Genomic DNA, 15242 nt, shown 5'->3' on the forward strand with positions numbered 1-15242 from the left:
TGTCATCATATGTTTGTCCAAACCTGTAGACCTACAACACCAAAGAATGGACCCTAATGTAAACTATGGACTTTGGGTGATAATGTGTCAATGTAGGTTCGTCGATTGTAACAAATGTACCCTCTGGTGGAGGATGTTGAGGATGGGGAAGGCTATGCATGTGTTGGGGCAGGGGGTATATGGGAAGTTTCTGTACTTTTTGCTCAATTTTGCTGTGAACCTAAAACTGCTCTAAAAAATAAAGTCTATCAAAACAAAACAAAACAAATCATAGTACCTTTAGGAAAAGAACAACACCCTAAAGAGTTCAATACAAATTTTAAAGAAACAGCTAAATAAACACTGGAATGATTTTCTCTACTCTCTTTGCCTGTCAAAACTACATATCCTTCAAAGTACAACTTGAACACCACTTTCTTAGTGATGTCTTCCCCAACTTCTGGACATACTTAGTCACTCCACTTCCTGCGATCCCATCCTGCTATCACAGTACTAACACCATGTTATAGAGTAGGAGTTCTCAAATTTTAGTGAGCATCAGAATCACCTGGGAGAGCTTGTTAAAACAGGTTTCTTGTCCTGGCCAAGATCTGAATTTGGAGATTCTGAGTCTGAAGCCTATGAATTTCTATTTCTAACATCCTCCTAGATGATGCTAATGCTGTTGGTTCGTGGACCACACTTACAGTAGCAGTTATGCTTTATTCTACACATGGCTGGCTCCCGTAAGACTGAGAGCTCAACAAGGAATCTCATCCAGCACACAGTAGGCACTGAATAAATGTCTTACTCTCTTTTGCTTCTTTTTATCAGCCTCTTCCTTTAAGTTTTGAAGGGCGCTTTGCGTGAGCTTCATGTTCAAGTCCTGATCTTCTCTGTATTCCTGCTGAATATGCTCCATCTTCTCTTGGAGAGCTTTTTGCAAAGCAGCCCTCATTTCCTGTTTTGTCTTCTGTTTCTTTAGCTTATCCTGTTCATTCTCAAGTTTCACCTGTGCTTTGTCACTTTCCTATGGCAGAACAATAGTGAAGATAATGCATCAGTACAGTTGGACAAAACAAAGAAGTTAATGCATTTCATTTAAGAGGTGAGAATAAATGGTTTCTTGGAAACACACACTCCTGGGTGAAAAGGTACTATAAGAAATAAAACTTGCCTTTTCATTGCTGAATCAGCAATACGGCTTTGTGAAATTGCTGTCTGTGTGTGATTATAAAGTAATAAATAGTTGTGGAGTTCAAAATGCAGAAAAGAATAAGGATAAATCACTTTTATTCTTAATACCCATTCACCCACTACCATTCTCAATGTTTTGGTGTATTGACCTTCCAGACTTCGGTCTTCTATGCACATCTGCACATCTAGATTTGGATACATTATTAACCAGCAATAAGAGTCCAGAAATGGAGATGTCCACATCAGCTAAATATATACAAAAGTAAATTAAGCTTTTTATTCTTTAAAAGCTCTCCCCCATTCCTCTCATTTTCTTATCTATCTGACCCTCCTGGCTAGCTTAACTGCCTGACTAATCAAGCAGTTTTAATTGGGGTACCACTGCTGTTGGGTGCTGTGAGTTTGATATAAACTGAGGCATTAATCCTCCTGTCAAAGGCATTTGCACTCTCCTGGAGGGATAAGTGCTTGCCCAGCAGGGACAGGAGATGACACATTTATAGTGAGGAGGGATACAATCCCCCATTGACTTGATCTAATTGAGACTCACAACAGCCGTGATTGCCACGATTTCTGGCTTGTGAGAGGGAAGTTATATGCTAGACTTTTCCATTAATGTCATGAGAGTAAATCCACACTGAATTGTGAGGGTCAAATGAGACAATAAAAGTACAAATGCTCTGCAATATTTAAGGAAAAACGATGGATATCAAACATGAAAGCCAGTGGGATAGCAGGCCACACTTTTTATTTATTTAATTTTCATTCATTTATTTATTTGGCTGCACCGGGTCTTAGTTGCCGCATGCAGGACATTCATTGCGGCATGCGGGATCTCCAGTTGCGGCATGCAAACTTTTACTTGTGGCATGTGGGATCTAGTTCCCCGACCTGGGATCAAACCCGGGGTCCCTGCAGTGGGAGTGCACAGTCTTAGCCACTGGACCACCAGGGAAGTTCCAGGCCACACTTTTTAAAAAGTAAGGTTGACCATACCAGGAGGCAGCAATCAGCCAAATCAGACTATGAAGCAGGTAAAGATGGTATGGGGGGAGAACTGCTCAAAATTAAGAGACCTAAAAGCAGTTTACTATGTCTTGGTTTCCCCAGGATAGTTCTGATTTTACACTGTTGCACTTATGTACTGAATTAAATGCACCCCTTTCAATCTCAAATGTGACCAGATTTGAATAATAAACAGTGACTCATTCTAAAAGAGACTTATAAGAGGACAACAATGTTTGGATCCTGATTTAAATGTCAAATAACTTAGACAGTGATGGAAATTTGATGCTGATTTTAGATGATAACAATGAATTATTATTAATTTTTTTAGGTTTGATATTGGCATTGTATAAGAAAATGTCCTTAATCATGTTGTTGAGATGCATACTTGAGATGTATTTAAGGGAGAAATGACATGTCTGGGAGATATATATATATATATATATATATATATATATATATATATATATATATATATATATATATACACACACATACACACACACACACACATATATATATATTTTTTGGCTGCGTCGGGTCTTAGTTGTGGCCCACAGGATCTTTGCTGAGGCGCGCGGGATCTTTCACTGCAGCGTGCGGGCTCTTCGTTGTGGTACGCGGGCTTCTCTCTAGTTGTGGCATGCGGGTTTTCTCTTCTCTAGTTGTGGTGCTTGGGTTCCAGAGCACGTGGGCTCTGTAGTTTGCGACACGTGGGCTCTAACTGAGGCACGGGAGCTCAGTAGTTGTGGCACGCGGGTTTAGTTGCCCTGCGGCATGTAGGAGCTTAGTTCCCTGACCAGGGATTGAACCTGCGTCCCCTGCATTGTAAGGCGGGTTCTTTACCACTGGACCACCAGGGAAGTCCCTGGGACATATTTTAAAACAAAAATGGAAGGGGAGTAGAATATAGGAAATCAACATGTCAAAATGCAACAGCTGCTGAAACTGGGAGATCAGTACATGAGTATGATCATTGTACTCTCCACTTCTGTGCATTTGAAAATGTTCATATTATTATTTAATATAACATTACTGTTATAACAAATGTTATAATTATAACATTAAAAAGGGTGGAATAACATTCTTGAAATTACAAAATAATAGAGATAAAGAACCCATCAGTGGCTGCCAGGGGTTAGGGTTGAGGGTGGTGATGAAATAAAATTTATATTTTAAGGCAAGATGAAAATGTAAACCTAAAATTCTCTCTCTCTCTGTCTGTTTGGGCCTCCTCCCTCCCCCTTTAGAGTGCAATGTGCATCTTCATTATACATTAACCAGACCTCCTCAAAGATGGGAATGCCTACTTCACGGCAAAGATCAATTTTTTTTTCTTTCTTCTGACACCAGCAATAGAACTTTATAGAAGATTAATATTCTTTCCCAACTCTGTAAGGGGTCATGGTGACTTACTGCTTGCTTTGTACGTGCTTACCTGGACTATGTATCTTTGGTGAACTTATGTAAAATGTCAGTGTGCCATTTTGATGTATGATCCTCTGTCTTGAAAATATATATGACTGTGCCTTCGACTACTAACAGGTGGAACAATTCTCAGAGCTTCTGAGAGTCTGTCTCTTGTATTATATTCCTTAGTTTGGCTTGAATAAAATTCCCTTTTTCTTCTTAACTTGATTGTTAATTGAATTTTCTTTGACAGAGGTTATAACAATAAAGGAGTAGCTGGAAGGAGTTTCTTTGAATGATGCAACAATTCTGTATCCTGATTTCAGTAGTGGTTACATATGGTAAAATTTCATAGAACTATACCCCTTCCTCCAAAGAGTGCTTGTAAAAGCTGGTGAAATCCAAAGAAGGGTTTTTTAGTTTAGTTAAATAAGGGAGTAACTTTAGTTGAAAGCATTATACCAGTATAAGTCTTTATAAGTCTATATATATAATATTTGGTTATGTAAAGGTACACAGAAACTCTAATATTTTTGGCAACTCCTTGTTAAAGTTACTTCCAAAAAAAAATTCTTTTTAAAGTAAGGTAGAAATAGAGATAACTAGGTGTGTTATAAAAAATAAATATTTTGTCTTTGCCCCTGGTTCCTGGCACATAGCTCCTAACACCCTTGGAATCTCCAAAGTGATACGATTATCTTTTGTAGCCTAATGAGATGACCAGTGGCTGGACCCCCTAGATAGCTTCAGGATGGGAGATGATAACTAGAAAGACCAAACCATGTGATCAGAGGGTTGGAACTTTAGCTCCACCCCTTGACCTCCAGGGAGGTAAGAGGGGCCAGAGATTGAGTTCAATCACCAACAGCGATTGAATTAATCAATCACGCCCATGTGATGAAACCTCCATAAAACCCCCAAATGATGAGGTCCAGAGAGCTTCTGGATTGAACACATCAAGGTGGTGGGGGCATGGAAGCTCTGTGTACCACCCCACATACCTTCCCCTATGCATCTCTTCCATTTGACCATCTCTGAGTTGTATACCTTACAATAAGCTGGTAAGGGTAAGTAAAGCACTTTCCTAAGTTCTATGAGTTGTTTTAGTGAATTACTGAAACTGAGGGGGAGTCATGAGAACCTTGGACTTTGTAGCCAAGCTGGACAGAAGTGTGGGTAACCTAGAGACCCACTACTTGTGATGGGTATCTGAAGTGAGGGCAGTCTTGTGGGACTAAGCCCTTCAACTTATGGAGTCTGACACTAATTCCAGATAGTATCAGAACTGAATCAAATTGTAGTACACCTAATCAGTGTCTGCAGGGCATCAGAGTACTGTATGATGTGAGAAAAAAACCCACACATTTGGTGTCAGAAGTGTTGTGAGTAAAAATGGCTCACTAAGTATCTTACACCAGAGGAGGGGGTATATATAAGGCCATTTGGGGATCACTATTTTGATTTTCCTAGAGATCTTCTACTAAACTCTTCAAAATAAAACAATCTTAAACCCAGAGAAGATTTCTGGGCTCTGCATGTACCTTACCTTTGATGTTTCTTATGGTTTCATATTTCAATACTTGGGATTTCCCAGGAAAATATTACCATCTTCCTAAATTTAGTGGTATTAAAGTGTCAGATGTTGAAAGCGTTATATACATATAAAATTGCTACCTTTTTGAGTGCTTGCACACATTTCCATTGACAACTCTAATTTGTATATACGAGGGGCAGTGATCTTGTAGGAACAAAATTATTGATGCTGGTGGTCTGGGGGGGTCACTGTAGCTGTTGTATAAGCACTTTATATAGGATTTGGAAACTGTCAATTACCCATATCAAAGAATGGGGGGATGTTGCCAAATTGCCACTAGGCTTCATTGGCACTGCCGATGATTATCCCATTTCACCCTCACAACAAAGACGAGTGCCCTTTGCCTCATTTTGTAGATGAGGAAACTGAATCACAGTAGTGAAGTAACTTGCCCTATACAATGAGATGGCACTGTCAGCTGGGCCTTGAAATCCAAGGCTCTGACCATGATCTGTTGCCCTGTGAACGAGCCTTGGCCATCAGGCAAACGACAGTACCAGGCCAGCGAACTGTGTATTCTAGCCACTGAGTTCATCGTCCTATCACAAGCATTTCAAAAGACCCACCACAAGGCGCGCCTCCTCCTCCTTCAGCCACCGCGCTGCCTGCCTTTGCGCCTGGATGCTGGTGATCTGGGCATTCAGCCCCAGCCGTGTGTTCTCCATCAGCTCTCTCTGTCTCCTCGCCTCTTCGGCTTCTCGCTTCTCTTTGGCCAGTCGGTCTTCCTCCCACAGCTTTGAGAACATCTGCTCTTCCACCAGCTTCTGCCTTTTCAGCTCCTCATTAAATGCTATCTGTGCTTTCCGCTCCTTGCTCACTGCCTTCTGATGGATACAGCACAACTCAACACGGAGCTCCTCACAGCGTTCCCTGAAAGGACAATTTAAAGAAGAAACCCAGCCTTTCATAAGACATTGCTCTCTTTAGGCACAAATCTGCACAGTCAGACAACTGAAGTAAGAAAGTTAAAGACCTGGATGTAGGCCATCTGAGCACCGGAAACACATGAGGGGGCAGGGAGGAGGCAGGCACATGATGCCACAAAGCACAGGCACTGGAGTCAAGCAGAGCAGGCTTTGAAATCTGGTTTTGATATTTCCTATGTGACCTTAGATCAAAAACTCTATCTATCTGAGCCTGTTGCTATATCTGTAAAAGAACTGTCTTTCAAGGTTTGGTAAGGATCAGATAGATGGATATAAATACCTAGTAGGTAACAGGAACTCAGTAAATGGTACCTACTATTATTACTATAGAGGAAATAGAAGAGGGACGAGTCCCTGCAACATTACAAGTAGATTAAGGCTTTGGTAGAAAGAGACCCTGCATGTACATCCAAGAAAAGATTCAAGGATAGAGTTAGCATACCATGGTGATGTTTCCCCATTGTATCTGGATTCCTGGCAGGGCACACATCCACTGAAGGGGTTTCTGCCAGAGTTGAGAAAACAGCCCTATTGTTGCCTTTTCACAACCAGGCTTGTGTCATCATTCAAGAAGAAATGCTATTTCAGTAAGTGTTTGGACCTCATCCTTTCTTTCAGCCTCAGTAATTTAAATTTCTTCAAATGTTCTTGATTGACCCCACTTTTAATTTAAGAGCTGTGAAATTATTTAGCAATATTTTCAAAACCCTACTCTCCCCTTCCTCCCTACCCCCTCCCAGACCAGACTTGTTAAATCAGAATATTTAACACATCTGTATTTTTTAAGAGCTCCTCAGATGGTTCTGACATATAGCCAAGTTTGAGAACCTGTGATGGAAGGCAATGTTTTTTTATAAACATCAAGTCCTCCTGGTTTCTAAATCAAATTCTACACCAAGAAGCTAAAGTTTGGAGAATGGGCTCAATAAAGAACTTTTAAAGAAATTCGAGTTGTTAAGACTGAAAGAAAGGATGTGGTCTAAACTCTTATTGCAAGAGTGGTCAATATCACACAAAATGAAACCCCCAAAATACACTTTAACATTTAAAAAAACTAATTCATCTGTCTGAAATTCATCAGTGAAATTCTCAGAATTGGCCATGATAACTTATTAAAGTCCTTCCCAATCCTATGATTCATACTCTAACAAAGGTATTCAATTGATGGAAATCTAAAGCCTAAGGATAATAAGTATGGCTTATATTTTTAAATTTTTATTTAAAATCAACTCTTTCTTCCTAAGTATAAAACTAATACATGTTCATTGCAGAAAAACTAGAAAATATAGAAAGGTATGAAGACAGTAAAAATAACACATAATCCTACTATCAGGAGATAATCACTATTAGCATGTTAATATATTTCTTTCCAGTCTTATGTATGTGCATTTTTACTAGAACTGGAGTTATTCTGCATAACTATATCTCCTTGTATCTTAATTTTTCCACCTACCATTATATTGGGAATGCTTCCTTATGAAATATTCTTTAAAACAATTCCTAACCTTAGAATTTTATTATAGTTTACTAAGCTGCATAACAGAGGCTACAGCCTATAAATATATCACAGTTTACTTAAACATTCCCCTATTTGATGAACATATAGGTTATGTCTAACTTTTATTACAATGTTGCAATGAACATTGTTTCTGTAGCTCTTTCTGTTTATTGCTAATGATTTTCTTAAGGTAATTCCCTCCTTAATATGAAATCTAAGAGTACAAAAACATTCTTAAGGCAGTTGATGATGCATGCCCAAGAATGCCAGAATTAACACATTATTGACCAGAGATGTATTAATAGGTCCTTTGTTACCCGGACGTTATTGACCAGAGACGTATCAATACGGTTTTAGAGAGTGATACAATTAACATCACCATGCGAAGTTGTTAGAGCTTAAAATTGATCACAACTTATGATTGCCATTATCATTCACATTTTGCTCAGTTAGGTTTTTGTTCCAACCCTGTGTATATTATAAATGCAAGTTTATTACCATAAAATTTTCAAAAATGACGCATCACGAAATTTTGAGTGAAGGAGAATTTTTCAGTGAATTTTATGCAGATACTTTCTCTGATTGTCCGGGCGACATATATGCTAGTGTCTCAGAAGATGATAGTTCTTCAGAATACAGTTCTGATTCAGATGATGTGAATATTAGACCAAGAAAAAGACAAAAAACCTTAGTGATTGATTCTGATACAGAAAGTGAAAATGAAACTCATGGTGCTGGAGAATGCTCCTTTGCTTCTACAGAAGAGTGGACTGAGAACAACATTTCACGAAAATTAGAAGACTTCAGAGGTGTGTCAGGTATAACTATTGAATGTAATAACCCACATAGTATTAGCAAAATAACAGAATTAATTTTTGGTAATGACTTTTTCGAGTTGGTCACTTCTCAAACAAACTTGTATCACCAACAGAATGAAAAATCATATAAAAAGTATGATAAGGCTTTAAAATGGACTGATATAACCAATAGTGACATGGAGAAGTTTCTTGGATTAATAATTTTGATGGGACAAATAAGAAAGTCACACTGGAAAGAACAGTTGGCTGATCCCTTACTTGAAACCTATCTTTCCAAAGATCATGACAAGAATAAGGTTCGAACAAATAATGACATTTCTTCACTTTAACGATAACTTGGAAACTCCACTTCCTGCAGACAGAATTTCAAAAGTTAAACCTCTTTTGGATTATTTTCTACCAAAATTTCAATTGATCTATGTACTCAAACAAGAGCTATCACTTGATGAGGCAATGATAAAGTGGAAAGGACGACTCAGATTCAAAACCTATAATCCTGGAAAACGTACAAAATATGGAATTTTGGTCAGGATGGTTAGCAAAAGTGAAACTGGATATATACGCAACCTTGAGATTTACACGGGTGAAGAAAAGAAACTTCAGGAAACAGTTTCAGTCCTATAACCTTATCTTAGTTCATGGCACCATATTTACCAAGACAATTATTACAACAGTGTGTCCATATCTGAAATATTGTTGAAAAATAAAACCAGAGTTTGTGGGACTATAAGAGATAATCGTGGTCTACCAAATCAATTAAAGGAGAAATCTAAAAATCTACAGAGGGGAGAAATGACATTCTTATGGAAGGGAGAAGTGATTCATCTTATATGGAAAGACAAGAGGTTAGTCCGCATGGTGACAGCTATTCATGACGCCTCCATAGCATCTACAGGAAAGGAAGACACGAGGAGTGGCCATCAGATAACTAAGCCCACTTGTCTAGTAGAGTATAATAAATATATGAAAGGAGTTGATTGATCCGATCAATATCTGGAAAACTTCAATATCCTCTTGAAAACTCAGAAATGGTATAAGAAAGTGGGTTTCTATTTGAGTAACTGTGGTTTATTCAATGCGTTTAAAATTTATTGTAGCTTTAATGCACAGAATAAAATGACTTACAAGCAATTTTTGTTAGCAGTAGCTAGAGAATGGGTAACTGACCATTCTGGTGAATGTAGCGGTAGTCCCGCACCTGGTCCTTCTTGTGGCGTTTCTAAAAGAGCCCCCCGCAAAGATCCACCTTGTCAACTATCAAGTAAAATAAAATAACGTATTCTAGAGGAAATAATATCCACAGGACTAAAAAAAAAAAAAAGCCACCAGAAAGTGTAGAGTCTGCTCTTCCAGGGGAAAGCACAGTGAAACATGGTATATTTGTAATAGATGTTCTGTTCCCCTGCACAGAGGTGCCTGCTAGGGCTTATCACACTCTAACGAAATATTAGAATGCTTTAGTAAGACACGTACGAAGTTTCAAATAAATACATTAAGTGCAAAAAAAGTTGCTGATATTTACTCAAACGTGGGTGTTTCAATATTCACTTACAAAACAAATCTTCGGCCACAGGCGTTAGTTTATGCAAAAATCCCCCAGTCAATAATGTGTTAACACTGCATGAATGAGTTCATATCATAAACATTTCTTTAGATCAGTAGGTCTTCAAGCTTTTTTGATTATGTATGTCTTTCAGTAAAAAAAATTCTAAAAAAAAAAAAAACTCTAAGCACCCACAACATTGTTTGTAAATTATATGAGGTTATTAATATGTAACTATACCATATAAATTATTTATATGCAAAAATTAAAATTAAAATAGATGAGCTAAAAAACATCAAATAGAATATCTATCTATTTTAATGATAATAATCATTGATAAGAGGAAAACTTTTTGTCAGTGCTTCACATCGTACTTTGACACATAAAATCTTATTTCATCCTCTTAAGTGCCTTATAACTTAGATGGGGCAGCAAGTATTATCCCCATTTTAGAGTTTAAGAAATCAAAACCTGGCACTTCCCTGGTGGTCCAGGGGTTAAGACTCCACGCTCCCAATGCAGGGGATCCGGGTTCAATCCCTGGTCAGGGAACTAGATCCCACATGCCGCAACTAAAAGATCTTGCATGCTGCAACTAAAGATCTTGCACGCGGCAATGAAGATACCAAATGCCACAACTAAGACCCGGCACAGCCAAATAAATAAATAAATATTAAAAAAAAAAAGAGGGACTTCCCTGGTGGTGCAGTGGTTAAGAATCCGCCTGCCAATGCAAGGGACACGGGTTCGAGCCCTTGTCTGGGAAGATCCTACATGCTGCGGAGCAACTAAGCCCATGTGCCACAACTATTGAGCCTGCACTCTAGAGCCTTGAGCCACAACTACTGAGCCCGTGTGCCATAACTATTGAAGCCTGCGGACCTAGAGCCCATGCTCTGTCACAAGAGAAGCCACTGCAATGAGAAGCACACGCACTGCAATGAAGAGTAGCCCTCGCTCACCGCAACTAGAGAAAGCCCGCGCACAGCAACGAAGACCCAACAGCCAAAAATAAATAACTAAATAAAATTTTAAAAAATAATTACAAAAAAGAAAAGAAAGAAAGAAATAGAAACTCAGGGAGCCTAAGTATCTTTCCAAGCCACAGAACCAGGAGTAGTAATATTATTAGCAACAGTTATTAAGTGCTTACTATTTGCCAGGCACTGTTCTAAGCACTTTACATGTTTGAACTCTCTTATGATCTTCATAACAACCAATGTTGCAACAAACACTATTGTAAGCTAATTATTATTATTATTTTATCCCCAGTTTATAGATGAGGAAATGAAGGCACGGAGCTGTTAAGTATCTTATGTAATTTCATACATTCAATATGTAGTAGAGCAGGGACTGAAGACCTGGCAGTCTGGTCCTGGAGTTCCTTGGTACTTCATTATATCATCAAGTGTTCTAACCACACATCCTAGGATATTCATTTAATAAAAACACCATAAAATAATAAAAAGCCAAAAAAAATTCCTTCCTTAATCTGGGGTCCAATCACTGTGTACAAATATAGGACATTTAAAAAGAAATTTGGGGCACAGAGGGAACATACCTCAACATAATAAAGGCCATGCATGACAAACCCACAGCTAACATCATACTCAACAGTGAAGAACTGAAAGCATTTCCACTAAGCTCAGGAATAAGACAAGAATGCCCACTCTCACCACTTTTATTTAACAGTTTGGAAGTCCTAGGCACAGCAATCAGAGAAGAAAAAGAAATAAAAGGAATTCTAATTGGAAACAAAGAACTAAAACTGTTTGCAGATGACATGATACTATACATAGAAAAATCCTACAGACACCACCAGAAAACTACTAGAGCTCATTGGTGAATTTGGTAAAGTTTCAGGATACAAAATTAATATACAGAAATATGTTGCATTTCTATACACTAACAACAAATTATCAGAAAGAGAAATTAAGGAAACAATCCCATTTACCATCGCATCAAAAAGAATAAAATACATAGGAATAAACCTACCTAAGGAGGTAAAAGATCTGTACTTGGAACACTAAAAGACTCTAATGAATGGAATTGAAGATGACACAATTAAATGGAAAGATACATTGTGTTCTTGGATTGGAAGAATTAATATTGTTAAAAAGGATCATACCACACCCAAGGCAATCTACAGATTCAATGCAACCCCTATCAAAATACCAATGGCATCGTTCACAGAAATAGAACAAATAATTTTAAAATCTGTATGGAAACACAGAAGACCCCAAACAGCTAAAGCAATCTTGAGAAAGAAGAATACAGCTGGAGAAACCATGCTCCCTGACTTCAGACTATACCACAAAGCTACAGTAATCACAACAGTATGGTACTGGCACAAAAACAGACACACAGATCAATGGAACAGAATAGAGAGCCCAGAAATAAACCCATGAACTTATGGTCAATTAATCTATGACAAAGGAGGCAAGAATATACAATGGAGAAAATACAGTCTCTTCAATAAGTGTTGGGAAAACTGGACAGCTACATGTAGAATAATGAAATCAGAACATTCTCTAACATCATATATAAAAGTAAGCTCAAAGTGGATTAAAGATCTAAATGTAAGATCAGATACCATAAAACTCCTAGAGTAAAACATAGACAGAAGACTCTTTGACATAAACCATAGCAATATTTTTTTGCATCTGTCTCCTAAAACAAGGGAAATAAAAGCAAAAATAAACAAATGGGACCTAACTAAACTTAAAAGCTTTTGCACAGCAAAATAAACCATCGACAAAATGAAAAGACAACCTACTGAATGGGAGAAAATATTTGCAAATGATATGACTGATAAGGGGTTAATATCCAACATATATAAACAGTTCACACAACTCAACATCAAAAGAAAAGAAAAAAAAAACCCGATTAAAAAATGGGCAGAAGAACTGAAGACATTTCTCCAAAGAGGGTATGCAAGTGGCCAAAAAGCACATGAAAAGATGCTCAACATGGCTAATCATCAGGGAAATGCAAATCAAAACCACAAATGAGGGGATTCCCTGGTGGTCCAGTGGTTAGCACTCCATGCTTTCACTGCCAGGGGCCCAGGTTCAATCCCTGGTCGGAGAACTAAGATCCCATGAGGTGTGAGGCGCAGCCAAAAAAAAAAAAAAAGAAGAAGAAGAAAGAAACAAAACCACAATGAGATATCACCTTGCACCTGTCAGAATGGCTATCGTCGGGGGAGAGCTCCAAGATGGCAGAGGAATGAGACGTGGAGATAACCTTACTCCCCACAAGTACATCTACATGTGGAACAACTCCTACTGAACACTGGCAGAAGACCTCAGACCTCCCCAAAGGCAAGAAACTCCCCACGTACCTGGGTAGGGCAAAAGAAAGAAAGAAAAACAGACAAAAGAATAGGGACAGGACCTGCACCTCTGGGAGGGAGCTGTGAAGGGGGAAAAGTTTCCACACAGTAGGAAGCCCCTTCACTGGCAGAGAGGGGTGGCAGAGCGGGGAAGCTTCGGAGCCATAGAGGAGAGCACAGCAACAGGGGTGCAGAGGGCAAAGCGGAGAGATTCCTGCACAGAGGATCGGTGCTGGCCAGCACTCACCAGCCAGAGAGGCTTGTCTGCTCACCCACCAGGGTGGGTGCGGGCTGGGAGCTGAGGCTCGGGCTTCGGAGGTCGGATCACAGGGAGAGGACTGGGGTTGGCTGCGTGAACACAGCCTGAAGGGGCTAGTGCGCCACAGCTAGACGGGGGCGGGGGGCCGGGGAAAAAGTCTGGAACTGCCTAAGAGGCAAGAGACCATTGTTTTGGGGTGCGTGAGGAGCGGGGATTCAGAGCACCGCCTAAACGAGTTCCAGAGACGGGCGCGAGCCGTGGCTATCAGTGCGGACCCCAGAGACGGGCATAAACTGCTAAGGCTGCTGCTGCAGCCACCAAGAAGCCTGTGTGCAAGCACAGGTCACTAGCCACACCTCCCATCCCGGGATCCTGTGCAGCCCACCACTGCCAGGGTCCCGTGATCCAGGGACAACTTCCCCGGGAGAACACATGGCACACCTCAGGCTGGTGCAACATCACGCCAGCCTCTGCCGCCGCAGGCTCGCCCCGCATTCCATACCCCTCCCTCCCCCCGGCCTCAGTGAGCAAGAGCCCCCGAATCAGCTGCTCCTTTAACCCCGTCCCGTCTGGGTGAAGAACAGACGCCCTCAGACCACCTACACGCAGAGGCAGGGCCAAATCCAAAGCTGAACCCCAGGAGCTGTGCGAACAAAGAAGAGAAAGGGAAATCTCTCCCAGCAGCCTCAGGAGCAGCAGATTAAATCTCCACAATCAACTTGATGTACCCTGCATCTGTGGAATACTTAAATAGACAACAAACCATCCCAAAATTGAGGCGGTGGACTTTGGGAGCAACTGCAGACTTGGGGTTTCCTTCCTGCATGTAATTTGTTTTTGGTTTTATGTTTATCTTAGTTTAGTATTTAGAGTTTATTATCATTGGTAGGTTTGTTTATTGATATGGTTGCTCACGTCCTTTGTTTTTTATATATATATATATATTTTTTTTTCCTTGTTCTCTTTTAGTGAGTGTGTATGTGTATGCTTCTTTGTGTGATTCTGTCTGTATAGCTTTGCTTTTACCATTTGTCCTAGGGTTCTGTCTCTCCTTTTTTTTTTTTTTTTTAGTATAGTTTTTAGCGCTTTTTATCATTGGTGGATTTGTTTTTTGGTTTGGTTGCTCTCTTCTTTCTTTCTTTCTTTTTTTTAAATTACTTTTTAGTTTTTATTTGTTAATAATAATTTAAATTTTTTATTTTAATAACTTTATGTTATTTTATTTTATTTTTTTCTTTACTTCTTCCTTTTTTTCTCACTTTTCTTCTGAGCCATGTGGTTGACAGGGTCTTGGTGCTCTGGCCAGGTGTCAGGCCTGTGCCTCTGAGGTAGGAAAGCCGAGTTCAGATGTTGGTCCACCAGAGACCTCCTGGCTTCATGTAATATCAAACAGCAAAAGCTCTCCCAGAGATCTCCATCTCAGCGCTAAGACCCAGCTCCACTCAATGACCAGCAACCACAAGTGCTGGACACCCTATGCCAAACAACTAGCAAGACAGGAACACAATCCCACCCATTACCAGAGAGGCTGCCTAAAATCATACTAAGTTCACAGACGACCCAAAACACACCACCGGATGCAGTCCTGCCCACCAGAAAGACAAGATCCAGCCTCATCCACCAGAACACAGGCACTAGTCCCCTCCACCACGAAGCCTACACAACCGACTGAACCAACC

General features: G+C 39.7%; 1 protein-coding gene across 1 annotated transcript in view; it reads right to left on the reverse strand.

Moving 5' to 3' along the window:
* CFAP53 (cilia and flagella associated protein 53) overlaps nucleotides 1-15242 on the reverse strand; it is a 55267-nt gene that overhangs the window by 20569 nt on the left and 19456 nt on the right. The window contains exons 4-5 of the mRNA XM_036874575.1: nucleotides 5752-6055; nucleotides 791-1009 (exon numbers count right to left, since the gene is read on the reverse strand). Coding sequence (XP_036730470.1) covers nucleotides 791-1009; nucleotides 5752-6055 — 523 coding nt within the window. The remainder of the gene's footprint in view (nucleotides 1-790; nucleotides 1010-5751; nucleotides 6056-15242) is intronic.

This window comes from Balaenoptera musculus, chromosome 14 (assembly GCF_009873245.2).
Source record: "Balaenoptera musculus isolate JJ_BM4_2016_0621 chromosome 14, mBalMus1.pri.v3, whole genome shotgun sequence".
Classification (NCBI taxonomy): Eukaryota; Metazoa; Chordata; class Mammalia; order Artiodactyla; family Balaenopteridae; genus Balaenoptera; species Balaenoptera musculus.